The following is a 21,677-nucleotide window of genomic DNA, read 5'->3' as shown; positions in this document are numbered from 1 at the left end:
AAAACTAGGTACTAAGTTATGCTTTTCCACCACTTGCCACCCACAGACCGACGGCCAAACCGAGGTCGTTAATAGAACCTTGTCCGCACTACTTCGTTCTGTTATTAAAAAGAACCTTAGGACGTGGGAAGATTGTCTACCACATGTAGAATTTGCTTATAACCATGCGGTTCATTCTACTACATTGTTCTCCCCGTTTCAAATGGTTTATGGTTTTAACCCTCTTACTCCTCTTGATCTTACGCATTTACCTTTGTCTGAGCGTGTAAGTATGGATGGGAAGAAAAAGGCCGAACTTGTCAAGCAGATTCATGAGAAGGCCAAACAGAACATTGAAAGGAAGACCGAGGTTTACAAGAAGCATACTAACAAGGGCCGGAGCCAAAAGGTGTTCAAACCAGGCGATCTAGTATGGGTCTACTTGAGGAAGGACAGATTTCCGGAGGAAAGAAAGTCCAAGTTATTACCTCGTGTGGATGGTCCTTTTACGGTCCTTGAGCGGATCAATGACAATGCCTACAAGATTGATTTACGAGGTAAGTACTTAGTCAGTACCAGCTTCAACATTTCTGACCTTATTCCCTTTGTCGCAGATGGACCAGACTTGAGGACAAGTCTTTTTCAAGAGGGGGAGGATGATACGATCATGGACCCGGAGGACGACCCAGACAAGGGAATCGAGGTTCCGGAAGCACATTTGGCCGTACCGGATGGACCTATGACGCGATCCAGAGCTAAGAAGCTGGCAGGGACGGTTCAGGCTGTTCTTAATGGGATCAAGATCGGACCAGGCGACCCAGCATCACCCAAGATTGTGATCGTGCTCATGAACGCCGGCTGTAACTAATCCGGTCTGGGTGATGGCTTAATACTCTTTTTCCTTACACCCGGGTTTGTCCCAATGGGTTTACCGGGTGGGGTTTTAACGAGGTTAAGTCCATTATCCATCTCTCGACCCAGGTTTGTTTGGGGTCTGGTTCATGGATCGGCAGCGCAAGAGTCATTTTTCGGGCAATTCAAGAGTCAGTCAAAGGCCAGCCGAAGAGTCAGTCCTTAGCTTATTTATTTCAGTCAAAGACTTTATTAATTTTTCTGTCATTTTCGAGTTTGTCTTTTGGACTACTCCGCCTGCTATATAAAGGCTTGTACCCCTTCTCATTTTCGCCATTCACTTATCAAATAAAACTGAGATTTCTCCTTTGTTCTTTTTGAACTTTTCGATTCCTTAGGTGGTTAGCCTCTTGAATCATTTCGGTTTATCAAGTTCAATCCATAGAATTTAACGCAGCCTTCGCCTGCAAAGTTTAAGTTTCCGTTAGTAGTAATCGGGGCTTAGGGATTTTCGGGAATCCATTTCCCACGCTCTAACATCTTTTTACCGGCGATCTCTTTCTCTTTGTTCCACCCCTTTGTTCCAAGTTATTCTCCGCGAGTTTGAGCCTAAGGATTTTTGGGATTTATTCTCACGCTTTAGCATCTGCTCCGAGATCCAGCTGGAGTCAAGGATCTATCCATCCGATACCGACCAAGTGTGTGCCGTTCTTTGGGAATTCGTATCACTTCGCCTAATTTGGCTTCTCTTCTCTAGAAGCAAGTCTCTCTGGGTCGCTTGGCACAGGTATCACCACCTTCGTAACGATAGTTTCTGGGCTCCAAGTGAAAATGCAAATGATTCAGGAAGTTGAAAATCCCTGCTAAAGCTTAGACATCTAGCGTGTAAATTTGTGAAATGTAATGTTGGCAATGGGAAAACAGCTAGATTCTGGTTTGATAATTGGACAAGTCTTGGTCCACTTATTTCACTAATAGGAAACAGTAGCCCGAGAAATTTGAGAATCCCTCTCAATGCTCTTGTTGCTGATGCCTGCGATGCTCAGGGGTAGAAGATTGCAGCTCCCAGATCTGATGAGACAATGATTTTGCATTCATATCTCACTACCATTGACGTCCCATATCACTCTTCCATTGAGGACTCCTTCTCGTGGGAAGTAGATGGTGCATCATCTCCGGTTTTCTCCTCAAAGCTCACTTGGAATGCAATCAGGCAGAGAGAGGATAAGAAAATTTGGTACAACTTTGTTTGGTACAAAGGAGCCATTCCGAAGCAAGCTTTCTTCATGTGGACTGCCCAGCGTAAAAGACTCCCAACCATGATGAGACTAGCTTCTTGGGGTTTATCCTCTCAGACTTCTTGTTGTCTTTGCTCCGGCATGAATGAAACTCGTGAGCACTTGTTCCTTGATTGCTCTTTCAGTATGGAAATTTGGTGTTGTCAAAGATTGGTTGCACGCATTTCTTTTTCCAATCTTGGACTGCTCTTCTTGCTTGGGTAAAACTGCGATCAGACTCAGCCCCCACCACTCTTCGTAAAATGGTCACCCATTCTGTTCTGTATTTCATTTGGATTGAGCGAAACAACAGAGTAATCACCGCCACCGCTAGAAGTCCGCAGCTTATTCTTAAGGACATAGACCGTCAGATCAGGAATACAATATCGGCTAGAAGACACATGAGCTACTTTCGTGACCTTATGCAACTTTGGCTTGACTAAGTGTTGACTTTGTACCCACACGTAACCTTTGTTATCATGTTTTTTTTATTATTTTTTGCCATGATAACAAACAGCTGATCTTTGCTATTTGTAAAGCTCCTATTTCAGTAATGAATATTTACAGTTTTGCAAAAAAAAAAAAAGAGGATAAATAAATAGAGAAAATAAAATGGTCATACAAGAGTGGATCTTACAAGCTTTTTAATTTTTTTTTGTTAAATGCTTTTGAAATTAACACAGAATATATTTTCATTGGATATAAATATGATTGTTTCTCATTAGAGTACTGGTTTAGTTCCAGTTATTGATTATGACAAGTGTAAACGGTGCATTCAACATTGTAAATACGTGTATATGTACATAAAAACAACATTTTAAGAATAACTTGGCCGTTTAATCATCAAATAATTTTCTCCACTTCGTTCATATATCTTTTGTTTATAGATTTGTATATATCAATGTTTAGTTACATATGAATGTTTCAAATTAAGAGACTCGAGTCTTAAATTTTCAATATATGAACAACTTTAAGCCATGCTGCATTTAGGTCTGGGCAAAGTATATGGAATAAAAACACCAAACCAAAACGAATTAGAAAGTACTAAATTGAACTAAATTTTCATAAATATATCCGAATGGTTTATCATATAAAATATTTTGGGTACTTGAACTAAACCGAAACCAAAATGAAACTCGAATGAATACCCAAATACAATTATATATCCAAAATATTGTGTATTTTTATACTTCAAATACTTCAACAAAAACAACAAAAGAAATTTGAAATAACTACAACATCTAAAATTACGATTACAAATACAAATAGAATTAATATACTAATTCTCTTTAAACAAAAATAACCAAAAGACATCAAATATCTTAAAATATTTAATTTTATTTGTCAAAATTAAACAATTTTTGCAAAAAGTTAACCAAATTTTATTTGAATTGAATTATTTTAAGTGTTTTTAATATTTAAGATAAAATTTGGTCCTAAACCCTAGTCTCGAAATATTTAAAAAACCCTCTATGTTTTTTAAAATCATCAAAATCATCAAAAATCTTATTAAAACGTAAATCATCAAATGTTTAGTCTAATACACTTCCTTCAGAAGAGACGAAGGGTAAAAAAAAATGACCTAAAAGAGAGACTAATAAGTGGAACAAAATGACACGTAAGTGTCTCAAAGGTCCAATTCAATTTGTTTCGTCCTACACAAAACTCCAACTAATTCACATGTTCGAACTTCGAATACATGAACACGACAACTTCTCTTCTGCCACTTTCTTTTTTTCCTTATCTTTTGCAGAAAAATATAATAATATAAAAAAAATAATTTGGATGGAAATCTAAACGGGCAATCGAGATTTCTCCTATGTTTTAAAGAAATTGTAAGCATTGTTATATAGTATACTTGTATCGTATTAAGATTATTTTATCTAACAAAAAATCTATCATCCTTTCGTATTTCATACAAAATTTTGAACAAATTTATATAATGTTCCGTATTTTCTTTTTAATAATGTTTATCAGAGTTGTGTTAATGACAAAAAATCTCATAGAGTTGTGTTAAAAAAAACGCAGAATAAACACTACTTTTTGTTAGAATGAATGGAGGATGTTGGGATATCAATGCAAGTTCCACATCGGAAGATTAGACCAAGAGTGTCTAGTATATAAGCAAGATGTCCAACATATTAGTATGATGCTTTTTGGGAAGGAGTCCAAAAACAAATCCTTGCGGGCTTTACCACTCGGATCCAAAACAGACAATATCATACTAATAGGAAGTTGGACATGGACTTGAAAAACCAACAATTGGTATTAGAGCGAAGTTTTGGAAAAAATGGATCTAGAAAAGTGTGAGCTGTGTATTAGGTGTGAGAGAGAGCCCTCAAGGTGACTTTGCGATTGGGGTATCGGTACTTTGTGTCGAAATTCCTAACAGTACGCGAAGGATTAGGTTGGGCGATACAAAATAAGTTTGTGTAATTCTTGGCTTGAGGAAGAAATTGTTAGGATATCAATCCAAATCTCAACTCAAAAAATTAGACCAAAAATGTCTAATATATAAGTAAGATGTATTTATTAAAATTTACTATTTACATGTAAAAATTAGATATTCGATGTCAACGTTTATAACTATCTATTTCATATTTGAATTACTATCCGACCTATAAATACAAGTTTTACTACTCATATTATATATTATTACTTATAAGTATTCTACATAATTACATAACATGTCTTATATTTTGGAGTTCATACGTTAATCATGATTTTCAATTTTGTGCTGCTTTGATATGAATTAAATCCATTTTTGTATATGTGTTTATATCTTAATTTTTCAGATTTTAGAACTTGATTAATATAAGCTGAAAAGGGTTAACAAAAACAAAATGAAGTTAAAAGAGAACTAGAGAAGCACTTTTTTTTTTGTCGTAGAACTAGAAGCTATGGTCAAACACGACATCTTTGGTCCCCAAATCTCTAATCCTTTGACCATTCACATGTCCCATCTCCTTTCCCTTACTTTTCGATTCGACCCCAAGCATTCTCATTTTCCTAATGACCAAAAATAAAAACCTTTAAATTGCAAATGGCCATTCAAATTGCGATATGTCAACATGAAAATCAGGTTAACCCAAAACCAAAGTAATTTCAAATAAAATTATATAAAGTATCAACTTTTAATATAGCTAAATTTATATCTTCCGCAAAAGGTTTGATTACATGATTCATAGTTTCAGTCGTTTAAACTTTAAAAAAAAAACAAAAGTACTTCGCTAGGATCTCTAATTTTTTATATAATTTTGAGTCTTAAGATTTTCTTCAAGACGATTCCAAAATGAGATCAGCTACGGCGGCGCCGGCAAGATCAGCGGCAGAGAGAGAATGATTATGATCTCCTTCATAAGTAACGATTAACATCGAGGAATCATCTGCTGCTCTCTCCACGTGTTTACGAGCTGGACAACCTCTTACGCTACTGCACTTGTAATATCCTCTGTTTTTTTCAAATTCAAGAAACAGAGTCACACATCAAGATTCAGAATCATTTAAAAAAAAATCAATTTTTATTACCTGGGATGTGGAGATCCTTTGATTGGTTTTTGTCCGTATTTTCTCCATGAGTAATCGTCTGGAGGAACATCGGACATTTTAGCACTGATCGCCGGAACCCTAATTACTCTCTTCTGTTTAATCTTCCTGTAACAGAAAAACAATTAAGATCAAATCTAATACCAAATCTACTTCAAAGGTTTAATTTTTTTATTCATTCTTGGGTCGTCGAATCTAAAAACCAAATCTAATTAAAAAATTCGATCGAATCTAAAAAATCTAATACCTTTTCTTGGAGCAATGACAACGACCGGAGGAAGAAGCAGAGACGCATTTTCCGGCGATAAGATTCTCTGAATTACATTTTCTCTTTGTTGATTTGGACAAAGAAGAAGTTGAGAGGCTTTGAGTCTCAAACGGCGCCGTTTCGGAGGGACGATGAAGATGCTTCTTGTGATCTGATTCCGTCGTTACGGAGGAGAGAGAAGAGAAATCGATCGTTTTGATCGATGAAGAAAACGAACCTTTACGGATCTGCGGCGGAGCTTGAAACGGCGTCGGTTTAATTTCTTGAATTGGAGAAATAACCGGAGCGCGTCTAAACCGGGCGTGTCCGGTACGAGTCCGATCTAAGAGAGATATGACTCTTTTGAACTTCGAAACCGCCACGTCAGCCGTCGTGTTACGAGCTGATTCCAGATCGGCGGCAACGGCGGCGGAAGAAGAAGATGGTTGATCGGAGTTATTACAGCTTTCACGAGACATCAAACCGATGAAATTCTCCATACTTTTGAGCCCTGAAGCTGCAGCTTCTTGAACGGCGAAGCTATCGGCTCCGACGCCGGAGATGTAGTTTCGAGTCATGAGCTCCACCGCCATAAAATCTCTCTCTAGAAGATGAAGAGAGAGCGAGAAAGAGAGAGATTGTGGACTTTTTGAGATTTGAGGGGACTAAGTAAGAAGAAGAAAAAACAAATAAAATTGGTTTAGGTGACTGACTAATGTGTCACGTTAGACTTTTCCCATGTTCATAAATAGAGTCAATTTCTTTACTGTTAAGAGTCAATTTCCTTTTTTGGTGAATTAAAAAGTCAAATTTTGTACAAAATTATTGGTTTTAGTAATAAGATGCGTTTGTTTGTTTTTTTTTTAAATCAATAAGATGCGTTTGTTACAACAGTAGTCATAGTTTTGATCTTTATTACTATAAAACAAAATTTATGATTACTTCTAAACTTGTGCGAGAAAAAATATTTATAGAGTGCCGATACAACATTCTCAATATATAAAAGTGAATAAATAAAAACGAAAATGCGTTTCAAAAACTTTTTTATAATGAATTATATATTTTATTAGTCGATTGTAAATAACTTGTTTTGATTTTTCGTTTAGCTAGTTAAAATTTATAAATATTTGATGCTTATAATTTTTTTCCAATTATTCTGATGTATGTTGTTCAGTTTAATTTTATGTATTAATATATTCTATTTTTAATTTTTTTGGGTAGTATTTTGTTTATTTCGTGTAGTGTTTTTAGTCAATTTTAAAATCTTAATAAAACTCAATATATCTTAAAATTACTATGAATTGATTAGTTTAACCTGATTTCAGTATATGAAAAGTTTACAAAACAGAAAATGTAGATTAATAATTGTTTATCAATCTTAAAAAAAACATTTTTAATCATGGAGGGGCAGTTGAAGCATCGGGTCAAACTTTGGTCGTCAGCCGTAAGATCTGATTGAGAAGTGGGACCCAAATTTTAACTTAATCGCAGAAGGTTTTGTCTTTGCCAGCTTTGGTGGAGTTGACTTTTTTGTCAGCATCCTTTTTGTTATTTTATTCATTAGTTTTCCTTCTTTACGTCCATTTCCTTGCTTCTTCACTTATGAATTATATGATGCTTTTAGGTTTAGGTTGGTGGTTGTAGAAAACACTTAAAACCACATACACTAATGCTCATTAGATATTTATTTAACTTACAAGTCTATACAATATCTACGATGACATTAGAGTAATTTCTTATTATTGATTTTTCGTTTTTCTGTACAATAAATATTAGTTGTGAAAAATTTGTACCCCGCCAGTCCAACGTTATGGTTTAGATTTGGACCAAAAATTAGTTTCTAAAATGTTTTAGTAGATGCAAGTTGCAACAGAGGTAAATCTCTTGTAATTTTTCTAGCGAAATCCATTTTTGGATTTTTGTACTTTCCTTGCTTGGCTTTAGTTTTCTAGGTTCTTCATTTTACTTCAGGCAAAAAAGATTGTCTGAAAAAAAGGAGTTGGTCGCTTCTATGACATAATATTTTTCAAATTAATATCAATCACATGAAGAAAAAATTAGTAAATATTATTGTCGTTTCGTTATTAATAAAGTAAGTTGGAAATATAATAAAGTTGTATCCAAGTTAAAATAAAGAAGTTGTGAGAGCCGGCAAGAAAAAGAAAACCAAAGTACACACAAAACTTGACTGAAGAGACACTCAAAGTCAATGACGGAAAGCTGACGAAACCCTTCAGACTGGTTTATGACTACGAGAAACGTGTTTCTTTTCTCTCGCCGAAAGTTCCTTCTCTCTATTTCTTAACATTTCATCTCATACTAAACTTAAACTTGTATCCGCGCATAGGCGCAGTTTTTGTTTCACATAATATTTTTAAAAGTATGTTTGTATTGATATATATATAGTTAATTATAAGAATATGATAATTTGTTTGATTGTTTAGTATTCGATTTTTAAAAAATAAATTCTTTAAAAAACAAACAACTTTTTTAAGGATTTGAAATATGGTAATTAGGAAAATTATTCTACTATTCTAGAAATCATAAACATATTATAAGTAAAAAAGACGTAGATAAAAATCATATTTTTTTGGTTGAATTGTTTGAAAACATATAATTACCTCCAATTTTTAATGTTCTACAATTGCCTTGATTCTGCAAGAACCACCCCATACTTTATGTTTCACAATAAAATGCAGCTATAATAATATCATATTTGACCCATAAAAACCGTCAAATCTTTGAATGAAGATAACACTACATCTTTACATTTTTTCATACAATAAGCTTCGAAAAAAGTGTTTATGATGAGGATAAGCCGGAAGAAAAGTATTAAGTTAATATAAAAAATTATTAAAAAGTTTTAGACGAATACCAAAAAGTTAAAAATATAAAAAGTTAGAAATGTTGTTTATTTATTTTTGTTAGGAATGTGAAAAGCCTTAATAATAGTTATGAACATAAATACATATGAAATAAATATTAAATAGAATAGTTAAGTTAGAAGTAGTGGTATTAATTAGTTTTTAATTTTTTATTTTAAATTTTATGATTTATTAATTATTTGAAAGGACATGTGTCCTCCATTCAGATGCTGATGTGACAGCATGATGGAAAAAGTTCACCTAAAATCATATACCTATTTAATTTTAAAACTTTTTGATCGATGGTGATTTAATGAAATATTTACATATAAAACTGTTGTTTCCATAAGAGTTTTCATTAGTTAACTAGTTAAAATATCTACATTTGCAGTTTTTTTCATAGGACTTTTATTCCATATTTCCTTTTAGTAAGGTCAAATGTTTAGTTAATCCAGTAATAATAGTCTAATAGATTAGTGGTTTCCATATATTGAGAAATTGTTATGTAGATTCAGGTTAGAGATGACTTACATTTCAAAGAAAAATTATCTAATGATATCATAAATAATTTCTTAGTTAGGTAATCAAAATCTGAATCACCTATTGTTATTAGAAAGAAGAAATTAGTTAGGTAATAAAAATTTGTATCACCTATTGGTTATTAAAAAAATAAAATGTTTAATGAAATGGGTTTGTAGAGCCAAAACATTAGAAAGAAAATAGATTGTTTTCATCACCAGAATATTTAGATTGTAAATAAAAATGAGAAAAAAACAAATGAGATTGTTAAGTTCTAAGCCTTGAATGAGATAATATTAGGGACACAATATTATAGACCTGAGTTTATTAAGTATGAACGCATTATTATGTTCACTCTTCAACTTTTGTGTCATTTGTTCTTATATCTCTTGTTCTGACTATAATATTTTATCATCTCCAACCCCACTCCAAATTTCATTTTAAAATATAGAGTTTGAAGTAAAATTATCTTCAATTCCACTCTTATATTTCTCTCTAAAATAAAATAAAAAATGGAGTTTCTCATATAGAAAAAAAAAATAGAGTTCCATTTTAGAATAAAAATGAAATAAAATTAGAGTAAAACACAACTATATTTTAGAATTATACTAAAATAGAGTATAATATGAAGTTATACATTACCAGTCGTTAACACAAGTTTCACATTTATTGTATTGATTTCAAGGTAGTACCATTGTTTTTACAAAATACCCACTATAGTGTGGTACAGCCCACATAAGCCAAAGCCCACTCAGATGGAAGTTGGAAAGATACATAATATTCGTTACAGTCTGTTATAAGCTCCGATCCGATTTATAAAAACCAAAAAGTCGTAAACTTATAGAGCAAAGCAAAATGTTCATCGAACCTTGATTACGATTTCATGATGATTACGGAAGAATCAAGTATATAAAACATTATTCTCATTGACAAAAACAATGTAATAATAAGATACATTGGTGTTCAGGTGAAAACCAGTAAAACAGTCAGGATGATAAAAAGAGCAAAATCTGTCTATTTCATCCTTCACAAAAGCTTCGGGCGATCAAAAGCAAATAAAAGACCGACCTCTAAAAGAACTGTTACTTTCTCAGAGGGTTTTAAAAATCGCTGACCTGAACGGTTACTTCGTCGGATTTTGATCATTCACTGCTCTCTGTTGGAGCAGGTTTCTTTCCATATTTCTGCTAGAAGAAGCAACCCGAGGATGAAGTTAGAAAGCTATTACTTAACTTGCTCATGACATGAATCTATATCGGTTTATATGCAAAGGATAGTTAAAAAAGAAGCACATACCTGTTTCCCGAAAGAGAAAGGGACATATCTGTATTTGATCATATGTTGTATCTGTTTCCTCATTGTGAGGATAAAAAGCATCACCCAGTAGAAAAGAAGTATTGGCCAGAAAACAGGGTACATCAAATACATCGAAGAACGTCATCGTAAAACCGATGGCAAATGCCCTGATGATCGATAACCTAGTGGAATAAACACACAGGAAATTCAACTTATAGAAAATGCATCAATCAAGCAGTGAACAGAACCCAAAGATGACATCTTTATTCAACCATCAAGAAAACAACATTGTCTAAGATCAATAGAATCCAAAATGACATCTTACTTCAAATGTGGTTTACTTTCTTACTGCAAATGTAGTTTCTTTACAGAATAATCGAGCATTTCAACAAGCAATTCATCATCCTCTACAGTGATTTTAAAGATTCAGTCACAATTCATCTACAATCAAACCAATAATGCTACGCATCATCTAAGTTCAATAGAATCAATGCTTCATGACACTCTTAGATTGATAAACCTAAAAATCAATCACTGGCTTCCCGAGGTGATTCTTGTCAATTTCTCTTTAGATCTTCTCTAATATTTGGTTCTAAATACAATGTTTCTTTCTTACTGCAAATGTAGTCCTCTACAGAATAATCGAGCATCTCAACATGCATTTCATCATCCTCTACAGTGATTCTAACGATTAAGTCACAATTCATCTGCAATCAAACCAATAACGCTACGCATTATCTAAGATCAATAGAATCAATACTTCAGGACACTCTTAGATTGATAAACTCAAGCATTTATAGGCGTCAGGAAGTGAATCTTGTCGATTTCTCTTTCGATGTTATCTAATATTTGGTTCTACATACAACGTTACTTTCTTACTGCAAATGTAGTCCTCTACAGAATAATCAACAAGCAATTCATCATCCTCTACACTGATTTTAAAGATTTAGTCACAATTCATCTGCGATCAAACCAATAAGGCTATGCCCAATTTTGCTACTAAAACCCTAAATTCTTCATCTAGATACGGCACGATCAGATCTAACAATTCAATCAATTGCAAAAAAAAACTGTGGGAAAATCGAAGAAAGAGGAAAAGGCACGAACCAGAACTTGAATTCAGGGAGACGGCGAACAAACGGTCGATACTCATCGGATCTACGAGTAGGAAGAGTCCCACCGGTGAGAGAAGACTCGGGATCTTCTTGAGGGGAGAGAAAAGCGATGATGAGGTTCAAAAGGTAGATTCCGATGGCGTAGGTGATGATGTAGAAGCCTTCAACCAAGAAGACGCGCACGAAGTAGATGAGTACGACACAGAGGCAAGCGATCCATCGATAGAGAACGTGAGGAACCGTCTTATCGAGAAGATGCTGTTGCCGCTGCTCCACGGCGTGGATCAACCGTGAAACGGCGTCCGCGGGAGACGAAGAGCCGTTAGATTGGACATCATCGGTGGCTGCTGCTGCTGCTGAAACACCACCAGTAGTTTCGGGTTCCATGGATGCACCAACTTCGAACTCTCTCTCTCTCACACTCACTGTCTCTGGATGTTGAAACTGCGACGGAGGAGACGGAGATGGGTAGATTCGGATTGGGAATTTTTGGAGTCAGAACATATCCGGTTAAACAAATCTACATTCTTCAAACCGGTTCAAATCATATGGATCAATTTACCGGTTTGGTATCGGGTTTGTTTTACTAAGCAGTTCAGAGTTCAGAATACAGAACTGAATGCAGTAGAATTTTGTTCATATCCAAACATTCGAAAAACATTTTTTTTTTTAAATGTTAAGAACGTATGATCAAATACAGATATGTCTCATTCTCTAAAACAGGTATGTGCTTTTTTATCCTTCGCATATAACCGATCGAGATTTAGGTATGAGCAAGTTAAGTATAGAAAAATTTGTTACCGATAACGCAAATTCATGACGAATATTCTAGGTGTTTGAGAGGTAATAATAAAATAACTGATGCAAACTAAGCGAATCGAACATATCAAATATGATTAGTGTGGAACTAACATTTGATATATTTTTGTTGAAATTTTTAGTATCGAATCATATCCAGTTTACAATCTCTCATTCGAACCGGTTAAACACAAGTTATGATAGAATGACAACATTAGTACAAATCATTAGGCTAAGTTTTGCAAATTCATAACGAATATGTCTACCAACACATACTATAAGTTAAAAAAAAAACTAAAATTAAACCACACTTTGGTAATATCCTAAAAATCATGTAAAACACACACAAAAAAATCAAGTGAACAAATAACAAGAACGAGTTGCTTCATGTGTATATACTTCAGCCTCGTAAAGAGGCTTACAAAGTTAGTGTAAGATCAAACATTAATAGTGTCCGTAAAGGTACGATGGAGACTTAGCCGAAGAGCTAATAGGGAATCTGTCAAAGACTACTAAAGCCTCCTTCATAGTCGGTCTCTTTTGTGGAGCTTGAGATGCACAACTATATCCCAATTTGAAAAGACCAAGTAAAAAGTCCTCTTTTCCCTCCAATTCGGATCGGATCGCCACATCAGCCATTATCAGTGCTCGGTTTCCGTCTTCTACCGTTAGCCCATTTCCGATCCCAACTTCGTCTATGGACACGATTTTCCCTGTGAGAAGCTCGAGGAGGATCACTCCGAACCCAAACACGTCCCATTTCGGATTTGGTTTGAGGTTACGGAGCGACTCGGGTGCGCAATAAGGAGATATAGGCCCAATCGAGCTTGGACTCGGGCTCGGTGTAGGCCCGATTGATCCGAATTCACGCAAGGACGTTGTTGCTGATCGCTTGCTACTGAAAATCCGAGAGGACCCACTAGCTCGGTTATAGCTTGTATCGCCAGCAAGAAGCCTTTCGAGCCCAAAATCACCAATCTTAGGCTCCATGTCTTGGCCCAAAAGTATGTTACTAGGTTTTAAGTTACCGTGCACGTGTTTCTTCTCGTGGAGGTAAGCAAGCCCACGAGCCAAACCTTTAGCTATCTTGAGCCGAGTCTCCCACGGTAAATGGCACGGCGACGACCCTCCTTTCCCTGTCCAATCGCAATCAAATTCAGCAAATATGTGCAAGAAAAATTTGACCCGACGTTGACTTTATCATAACAGATCTAAGTATCTAACTACCACCAACCTATGTATCTACGTATTATAGCAAAACCTTGATCATTTCTGTTAGAGTGCGCCTTATCATAAAACGAGAGAAAGTGATTGGAAAGATGATGTTGACTCACTGTAACGGGCGTTGACGAGGCTGCCATTAGGGACAAAATCGTAAATGACCAATTTTTCGTCGTTACCCCAATAGAATCCACGGAGACGGACCAAATTCGGGTGAACCAACTTGCCAATAGCTCGAACATGTGCCTCAAAATCCTTAAACCGGCGTTGTTGACTCAAACCGTTCTCACCTAGCCGACGAACCGCGAGAACCGTACCGTCCTCGAGAACCGTCTTGTACATTATACTCGAACCGGTGGCTCCTAAAATGTAAGCAGAAGCCTTGAGCAGAGTTTCTACTTCAAGCTCCTTCTCTCCTCCATCAATGGTTACCAAAGTTCCTTTCTTGTTGTTCTCTCCTGGCCCTTGACGTTCTTCTTCTTCTTCCTCTTCTTCCGTTTCATCGGTTTCTTGATTCTTACGGAGGCATGACCATTTGGCGAATCTATTGGATTGTTCTGGAGAGGAAGAAGAAGTAGTTGTTGATGATGATGGTGATAATGAAGTTGTGTCTTTGATTTCGTTTGCTTCTAAACTTTGTGTGTTCTTCTCCACGCTTTTGTTCTTCTTGTATCTGTAGAGGTAGAAGAAGATGAGCGCGAGGATTCCCATTCCGGCGATATCTCCGACTACGATTCCGATTATAACGCCGGGTCTTAACCCGGTTCTTGGATTTGAGTTCTTGTTTTCCGGTCCGTCCGGGTCGGTTTCTGAGTTTGAACCGATTGTTTTCGGTATAGCTGCGAGTGCAGGCGTAGACGTCGGCGTGGCGGCGCCGGAGACGGTGGCTGGGGAGGAAGGAATGGGACATGGGTTTCGGGTCGGAGCTCCGCATAAACCCGGGTTTCCGGAAAAAGAAATTGAGTTCTGGTTAAGGAAAACCGGAGAATCTGGGATTGAACCGGTTAGATTGTTGAAGGAGAAATCCACGGTGGTGTTACCAGGGAAACCAGCACCGAGATCAGGAGGAATCTCACCGGAGATCTGGTTATACGAGACATTAAGGTATCGGAGATTGTTGCCGGAGAAATCCGGTGGTAATGAACCATTGATCAGATTCGAAGAGAGGTCTAGAAACTGAACGGATCTCCACCCGCCGGGAAGTTCGCCGGAAAAGTAGTTGTTCTTCAGAGAAACATCCGTCAAGCTTCCAAGAGACGCCAAGTTGGCGGGTAATTTTCCCGATAAGATGTTATCAGAGAGATTTAACGTCTGGAGTTTGTGCATATCGCCGACCGTCGCAGGGATCTCGCCGGATATCAAGTTATTTGAGAGGTCTAAAAACCGAAGCTCACCGGCGGCGAAAAACTCAACTGGTAATGACCCATTGATCGAATTGTTGGAAAGATCGAAACTTTGGAGGTATTGGAGGAAACCCAGATCGGAAGGAATCGAACCAACGAGCTTAGAGTTTGGGAGAGACAAAGTCACAACTCTTGAATCGCTATTACACAACACGCCTCGCCACGAACAGGGATTGTCGTGGTCGTAATTCCATGACTGCAACAAAGACAGAGGATCAAGAAGAACAGAGTATTTGAAAGTCATCAAGAGAACTCCATCAGAGTTTAAACCTGAAGAGACAAGAACAAGGCAAGAGAAGAAGAAGAAGAAGATCCGTGAAACTAATCCTATTTTCATGGCTTCCGAGGAAGAAACAGCATAGCTAGAGAAAGAGAGAGAGAGAGAGAGAGAGAGAGAGAGAGAGAGTCCAGAGGTAGAAGAAGAGAGAATTAAAGAGGAAGTGAGACCATGTGAAAGGGAAACAGCTCACGCAACGAAACCAAACCTCTGTTCCTGCTCTCTCTGCATAATCTGCAGAGTTTTATAAATACTATAATCAATGCGTTTTTGCACTTCCAGTTTCCAGGGTCCATTAATCATTGAATATCACCAGTTTTTTTCTTGAAATTAGCACTTATATGAAAAAAAAATTAAGAAAAACTTCCGTGCTGTTAAAAGTGTACAAAACTTTTGTTAATCACTAGAGTATATGCACAAACGTATAGTAATCTAGAAAAAAATCGTATGAGCATCTAGAAGTTGAACTATCACCCCTAAACACTATCGAATGTTTGAGTCAACCAGTTAAATTATGTAACAAACTAACTTTTATTTATACACACTTAGCATTTGGAATTCATATATATATATTTATCAAAATTTTGATTATGCGACTACAAATTTTTTAAAAATAATAAACTTTTAATCATAAGTTTGATCATTAGTTTTTAGTTTTTTCATCAACAACATAAATGTACAGAACAGTTTAAAATATAAATCGGAAATAAATATCAAAAACATAAAGATGAATATGTCATGCTAACTTGTATGTCTATTTTACGTATGGATTAAACTAGATAAAGGTCATGCTCATAAGATAGAGTTTTTAAAGTTTTATCGAGTAAATTGTGTCGCAGAAACCAACTCGAATAATCCGGATAATCCGCAGTAGTTAGAATACCAAAGTAGTGTTGTATGTATTGGCTTTTGTGAAGAATCCGGTTAGCAAAATATGTATATGTTATCTTTTGGCAATAGGTCGTGGCCCAAAACTTATATATATATATATATATATAAGAGTATGTTTTAGAAGCTAAAACCTCAGTCTTAATGATATTGAATTTAGTACGGGTCAGAACAACTCGAGTTTGCAGTATGGGTTAAAAAGTTTTAGGCTGCGAAGTTGAGGGTCAGATTCGGTCACGGCTAGCTTAAGTAGTATGGGATGTTCAGGCCGGTCTGTGCCCATCTCCGTTACGTAACATTTTCGGTTTGTTTCTAAAGTAATGAATAGACTCGGATCTGAAATGTTATAAGAGAAAAGAAAAAAAATACCTACGAATTCATCTTGATGTATTGAAGAATACACCATTTTTTTTGGTGTGGATATCTTTCTCACTAACTCAAAACAGTTTATTGCAAAAATAGTCACTGTTTTCTGATCATATAATGTATTATCTATATGAACACTAGTTCGTTGAGTAAAAGAGAGAAACTTCGTTGTATACAATATATATTGATTTATCTCAATCATAATATCATCATTTTGGACTTTTATTAATGTTTATTACTCCTTCCGTTTTATAAAGAGTGTTATTTTGATATTTTTCACACATATTAAGAAAATTATTAAAAGTACAATTTTGTCCCTTATTAATACATTATATTATTTGTTTTTATCTAATAAATACATTAAATTAATAGGGTTAAAACTAGAATATTAATTAAATTTTTGCATTGAAAATATAAAACAACATTATTTGTGAAACAAAAATAAAACCTTAAAACGACACTCTTTGTAAAACGGAGGGAGTATAATTTAACGATTTATTCATGAGTCCTGTTATTTTATTATCCTAATCCAGGTAATATGTCAATATAGTTATATAAGTATATATATATGTTATATATAATTATTTCTTAAAAAACTAAGTAGAATCTTACAGGTCGTAGGATTTAATAGCTACAAGACATAACATGATCTGCAGCTACAGCTTGTTTAAATTAAATTTTTCCTTTTGACTTTACATCGATCCTTCGGTTTTGTTTACTGTTTTTTTTTTCTTTTGTTCATACAGCAAGTTGATCAAACAATCAATATCGAATCTAGCTTAATTTCTTTTAAGGAAATGTTTTACTTTTTATTATATGGTTCGAATGTCTCTGCTGTTTTTATCATTATTATCCGCTTTTTGGTAATGGGGTTCTTACAAGAATTATCCTCGCGCAAATGGCTTCCATGTGCTGCTTTTTATTTATTTGCTGGGTATGGTAATTATGAGATTGTTTTATCAACCGTCACGCGGTCACGGAGATTCTTCTGCAAACAATTTATAGATGACAAAATCAGTTTGTCAACAAATAAATAAATACTGTATCATTATTTGAGGGTCTTTATGTTATAAAAGGATATAATAGACGAAAAACATTCTTTGTTTTGTTTAAAATGAAAAATTATAATATACTGTGGATATTTATATAGGTACCTAATCAGGATTAGGTGAATCAACAAGATTTAAAACTATCACATGACCTTGAATATACAAGTATGACATATTCCAGAAAAATATTCATTTAATATAATGGCAAATCAGCTAAACACCATAATTTTGTTCTATTTAAGTTAAAAAATCTAATGGAAAACAGCAATTAAACGAAAGTCAGTTTTGCACATCGTAACTAATATATCTCTTGTGTTACGCAAAATCATTTCATTCAATAACCGATTATCGAAAAAATTACATGACTAGTTATATATGTCATGTTTCTCTATCTCTGATACATGAATGAATATCATGTGACTCATGTCATTTGAAAAAAACAAAATATAACATTTGCCAACATTTAAAATATTTTCGTTTTCACCACACCGAATTATATTATTTAGCAACAAAAAATTTTAATCAATGTTTACCTAATTGAATAAAGTTCATGGTTTAGCATGAAACTTTTATTAAAATCTCCATGACTCCTGATAAGAAAATGTGCCCCACAGTATTCGAAATATCCATATAAAAGAAAAGGGGTGCATATATGTTCATCATTTCACTCGATTGCTGTTCTTTTCCCTTTATTTTTTATTTTTAGCTTTCTTGTATTCTCATGAGTTTTACCATTTTATAAGATTCTGTTTAGTAAAAGGTCGGTGTGTTAGCTTTACCCACTTTTGAATAAATAATTAATTAAGTTGATAAAAATTCAAAAAAGTTGTTGACTCTAACTTTTTTTGGGCGAATTGACTCACACTTTAATCACGGATATACGGTAACTCTAATAGTAAAAGCCACAAACCCTGTCTTGTTAGTTTTATATAATGTGGACTTTTGCATGAGTCGAGTATGTGTTTTTTTCCAATAGATGAAAAGCATATAATTCAATCCAAATGTAAAAGTATAACTCAAATTCAACCTATTACAAAAATAGGTCAGAAGGGTAGAGAAATTATTATTATCTCCTATATGAGTAAACAATAAAACGGATGTCTCAATTACGATTATAACCCTTCGAAATCTGCAAATACTAATGAAGTCCGCTCAGCAGACTGATAAAGAAGTCTACTATAATATTAAATATTATTTTTAAATTTAAAAATTATATAAAAATAATGTAAACTGAAATTTTTGTTTCCAAAAATCAAATGTCAACAAGTATGATCTATAAAAATTATAATTTAATAAATATGAATTATTTTTAACCATCTAAGTTAAACATAAAAAGTGAAAAGTTTTAAACTAGGGCTGCAGATTTCTTTATCAGTCTGCTCACTGATAAAGAAGTCTGCTATATTATTAAATCTTATTTTAAATTTTTAAATTATATAAAAATAATGTAAACTGAAGTTTGTTTCTATAAATCAAATGTCAACAAGTATGATCTATAAAAATTATAATTTAATAAATATGAATCATTTTTAACCATCTAGGATAAACATAAAAAGTGAAAAGTTTTAAACTAGGGCTGCAGACTTCTTTATCAATCTGCTCAGCAGACTACGGATCGAAGTCTAGTCAAACCAGAATAATTAACCTAACCGGAATTTTTAACATAGTATATAAAGAAACTTACCAATCGTTACCATAAATAAAAAAACCTAGATCACTCTAAAACGGCGCTGCACTCTGGTCTCTCTCGCCGCGACTCTCTCTCGCAGTAAGCCTTTCCCGGCGCTCCCCATCTCTTCTTTTCTGTTTATGATGCATATGTTGTTTCATATATATCACTACATATATTGTTGCTGCAGATCTCAGCCGGCGTCTTCATCGTTCTTAGTTATCTCTCCAGATCTGTGAGTTATTCGCCATTACATTCTCTGTTTAGTCCGTATCTTATTGTTTACTGGTTTGTCCTTTAAAATTGTTCTTTTGTTCTTTTGTCCTTTTGCTTTACTGTTTTTTTAACAGATCTAAGTAAAAATACTTTTTTCACAGATTCCGTGAGCAAGTAAGTAAAAATATTTCGATTTTTTCTTTATTTCAAGATTTACCTTTTTTGTTATTTTGTTGTTTAGCGAGTAAGAAATATTTGTTTGGAAAGCTTGTTTTTGTTGTTTTGTTTATAGCTGCAAAGTTATTATGTGGTCGTATCTGTTTTAGTTTTTTGTTTGTTAACTTCCAAGTTTGTTTGCTTGATCTGTACAGAGTAATGCCGATAAGCTACACCAACAGCTCATCTTCCAAAGCAAGCTATGACAGCGGGTGTGCCAAAGCTGATGGAGACTTTGGGATACCTGAACGATGCTATTGCGGCCTTCGATGTAGATTGGAAGAGTCTACAGCTCCAGAGACGTTTGGCAGGAAGTTATATAGTTGCCCTGAAATATTAGGCGAATGTGTATAGTTTTAATGAGGTTTTTCTCAATATGTGTATAGTTTTAATGTTATTCATCGAGTATAACTGAAGTTTTCGTTTGTCATATGTGTAGGATAAACCGGGTCACATCTCCAAATGGTGGGATATAGCCATTGAAGAGCAGCTGACCATTGTTAGAATACGAATTGACAAGCAGAGCGAAAGCATCTTCTGCAATCATATGAGAATCGGCTGTATGCATTGGAGATCGCCTTGCTGCACCGAGAGACCATTAGCGAGATCGAGAGTTCATAGGGTTAGCGAGATCGAGGGAGTTCATAGGGTTCATTCAGAGTGAAATTGCTGAGTGAAAGAAGCACTTGCTAATCGAGGTTCTGATATCCTACTTTGTGTTTTTTAGTTATTTTTGCAGTAATCTCTTGTGTTTTCATGCGTTGGGATGTAGAATAGAGGACCAAGAGACTTGTGTAACCTTTAAGTAGACTAGTTGGGATAAAACATATGTATTTGACTTCTATGGTGATTAATGTTGGTGTTTACTGTTGCATATACATTGTTCGTATACTGGGGAATCTATGTGCACTTTGTGTATTGTGTACATATGCAGGCCTTGAGTTAAGGGTCTCTACATACAATCTCTAAAACTACTTTTCATATGATATTAATAAAAAATACATGCAGACTTCGTAGACAGACTTCTTAAACAGACTTAATATGCAGACTTCGTAGACAGACTTCTTAACCAGACTTAATATGCAGACTTCTTAAGCAGACTTAATATGCAGACTTAATACGTCGAATAAACTAAACCAGACAGTTTTAAAATTATATTGCAAACCAGCTATAATTGGCTAAAGCAATTGCGTTTTAAATAACGAAATCGATAAACCACATTGAACTGGTACGACGGTTATTTAACTGGTACGACGGTTATTGAACTGGTACGACGGTTATTGAAATGGTACGACGGTTATTGAACCGGTACGACGGTTAAATAGGTTTCTACGGTCATATATAAGACTTTCTACGAACACTGTACTAACACAAATCGGTAAAAAAAAAAACTATTGTCGTTTGGGTTTAGTTCTCGGAACTTGTCGCCGGTTTTTACTGTACATCCGTTTACCGTTTAAGGTAAGTCGAATTTAATGCCGACTTCTCTTTTGGATAGAAGTCGTCTGTGTAATTCACAAACCCTAATCTCCTTCGCTTTCTATTCTAGATCTGGTGTCGCCGCCGTCCGTAACTGTTTATTTCCGCCGTTGGTCGTGGAAAGGTATTTGGCTGTACTAATTTCTTATAATTTGTAAATAAATATCTTTACGGGTTCCAAGTTCCTAGTCGTTTGGGTTTCTACATCGGTTTTTATAAAAATCGGACAACACCGAGTAGATATTTCCAAAGTCGGACAAAAATCGAATACCCGTTTCCAAGTTTCTAGTTGCTGTGAATTAGAGATATCTGTACTTTTTTTTATTTATTAAACGGACTTGTATAGTGTTTAGGCGAACTATTTTGGAAGTATTATCTCGTAAAACGGAGTTCAAAACAG

The 21,677-nt window shown here is 34.9% G+C and overlaps 4 protein-coding genes across 4 annotated transcripts; all 4 read right to left on the bottom strand.

Annotated features, from left to right (window-relative positions):
- Nucleotides 1-4,917: 4,917 nt before the first annotated feature.
- On the bottom strand, nucleotides 4,918-5,113 carry LOC112088216. Its single transcript, XM_024158501.1, has 2 exons — nucleotides 5,001-5,113; nucleotides 4,918-4,927 (listed from the first exon to the last, which is right to left on the bottom strand). Exons 1-2 carry the CDS (start codon nucleotides 5,111-5,113, stop codon nucleotides 4,918-4,920), a joined length of 123 nt encoding a protein of 40 aa, XP_024014269.1.
- Nucleotides 5,114-5,235: 122 nt separating this feature from the next.
- On the bottom strand, nucleotides 5,236-6,563 carry LOC18021987 (probable WRKY transcription factor 15). The gene is made up of 3 exons (XM_006404753.2): nucleotides 5,902-6,563; nucleotides 5,637-5,762; nucleotides 5,236-5,559 (listed from the first exon to the last, which is right to left on the bottom strand). Exons 1-3 carry the CDS (start codon nucleotides 6,492-6,494, stop codon nucleotides 5,385-5,387), a joined length of 894 nt encoding a protein of 297 aa, XP_006404816.1. The 5' UTR covers nucleotides 6,495-6,563; the 3' UTR covers nucleotides 5,236-5,384.
- A 3,579-nt stretch (nucleotides 6,564-10,142) lies between these two features.
- On the bottom strand, nucleotides 10,143-12,170 carry LOC18021986 (protein RER1C). Its single transcript, XM_006404751.2, is given in 4 exon segments — nucleotides 10,143-10,468; nucleotides 10,581-10,697; nucleotides 10,699-10,762; nucleotides 11,688-12,170. Coding segments are annotated over 4 exon segments (618 nt in total). The 5' UTR covers nucleotides 12,083-12,170; the 3' UTR covers nucleotides 10,143-10,426.
- Nucleotides 12,171-12,804: 634 nt separating this feature from the next.
- On the bottom strand, nucleotides 12,805-15,701 carry LOC18021985 (probable LRR receptor-like serine/threonine-protein kinase At4g37250). The gene is made up of 2 exons (XM_006404750.2): nucleotides 13,828-15,701; nucleotides 12,805-13,629 (listed from the first exon to the last, which is right to left on the bottom strand). The coding sequence occupies exons 1-2, from the start codon at nucleotides 15,452-15,454 to the stop codon at nucleotides 12,938-12,940; spliced, it is 2,319 nt and encodes a 772-aa protein (XP_006404813.1). The 5' UTR covers nucleotides 15,455-15,701; the 3' UTR covers nucleotides 12,805-12,937.
- Between the last annotated feature and the right edge of the window lie 5,976 nt (nucleotides 15,702-21,677).

This window comes from Eutrema salsugineum, unplaced genomic scaffold (genome assembly GCF_000478725.1).
Source record: "Eutrema salsugineum unplaced genomic scaffold, Eutsalg1_0 scaffold_15, whole genome shotgun sequence".
NCBI classification, from domain to species: Eukaryota; Viridiplantae; Streptophyta; class Magnoliopsida; order Brassicales; family Brassicaceae; genus Eutrema; species Eutrema salsugineum.
This window is presented reverse-complemented; position numbering and strand designations above follow the sequence as displayed.

Excerpts from the sequence above, each read along its gene's own strand:
- LOC18021985 (XM_006404750.2), bottom strand. The coding sequence starts at position 15,454 with ATGAAAATAGGATTAGTTTCACGGATCTTCTTCTTCTTCTTCTCTTGC. Across the intron at positions 13,630-13,827 it reads CCTCGTCAACGCCCGTTACA|GGAAAGGAGGGTCGTCGCCG; the intron begins GTGAGTCAACAT and ends GCGATTGGACAG.
- LOC18021987 (XM_006404753.2), bottom strand. The coding sequence starts at position 6,494 with ATGGCGGTGGAGCTCATGACTCGAAACTACATCTCCGGCGTCGGAGCC. Across the intron at positions 5,763-5,901 it reads TGTCATTGCTCCAAGAAAAG|GAAGATTAAACAGAAGAGAG; the intron begins GTATTAGATTTT and ends TTTCTGTTACAG. Across the intron at positions 5,560-5,636 it reads AAAGGATCTCCACATCCCAG|AGGATATTACAAGTGCAGTA; the intron begins GTAATAAAAATT and ends TGAAAAAAACAG.
- LOC112088216 (XM_024158501.1), bottom strand. The coding sequence starts at position 5,113 with ATGAGAATGCTTGGGGTCGAATCGAAAAGTAAGGGAAAGGAGATGGGA.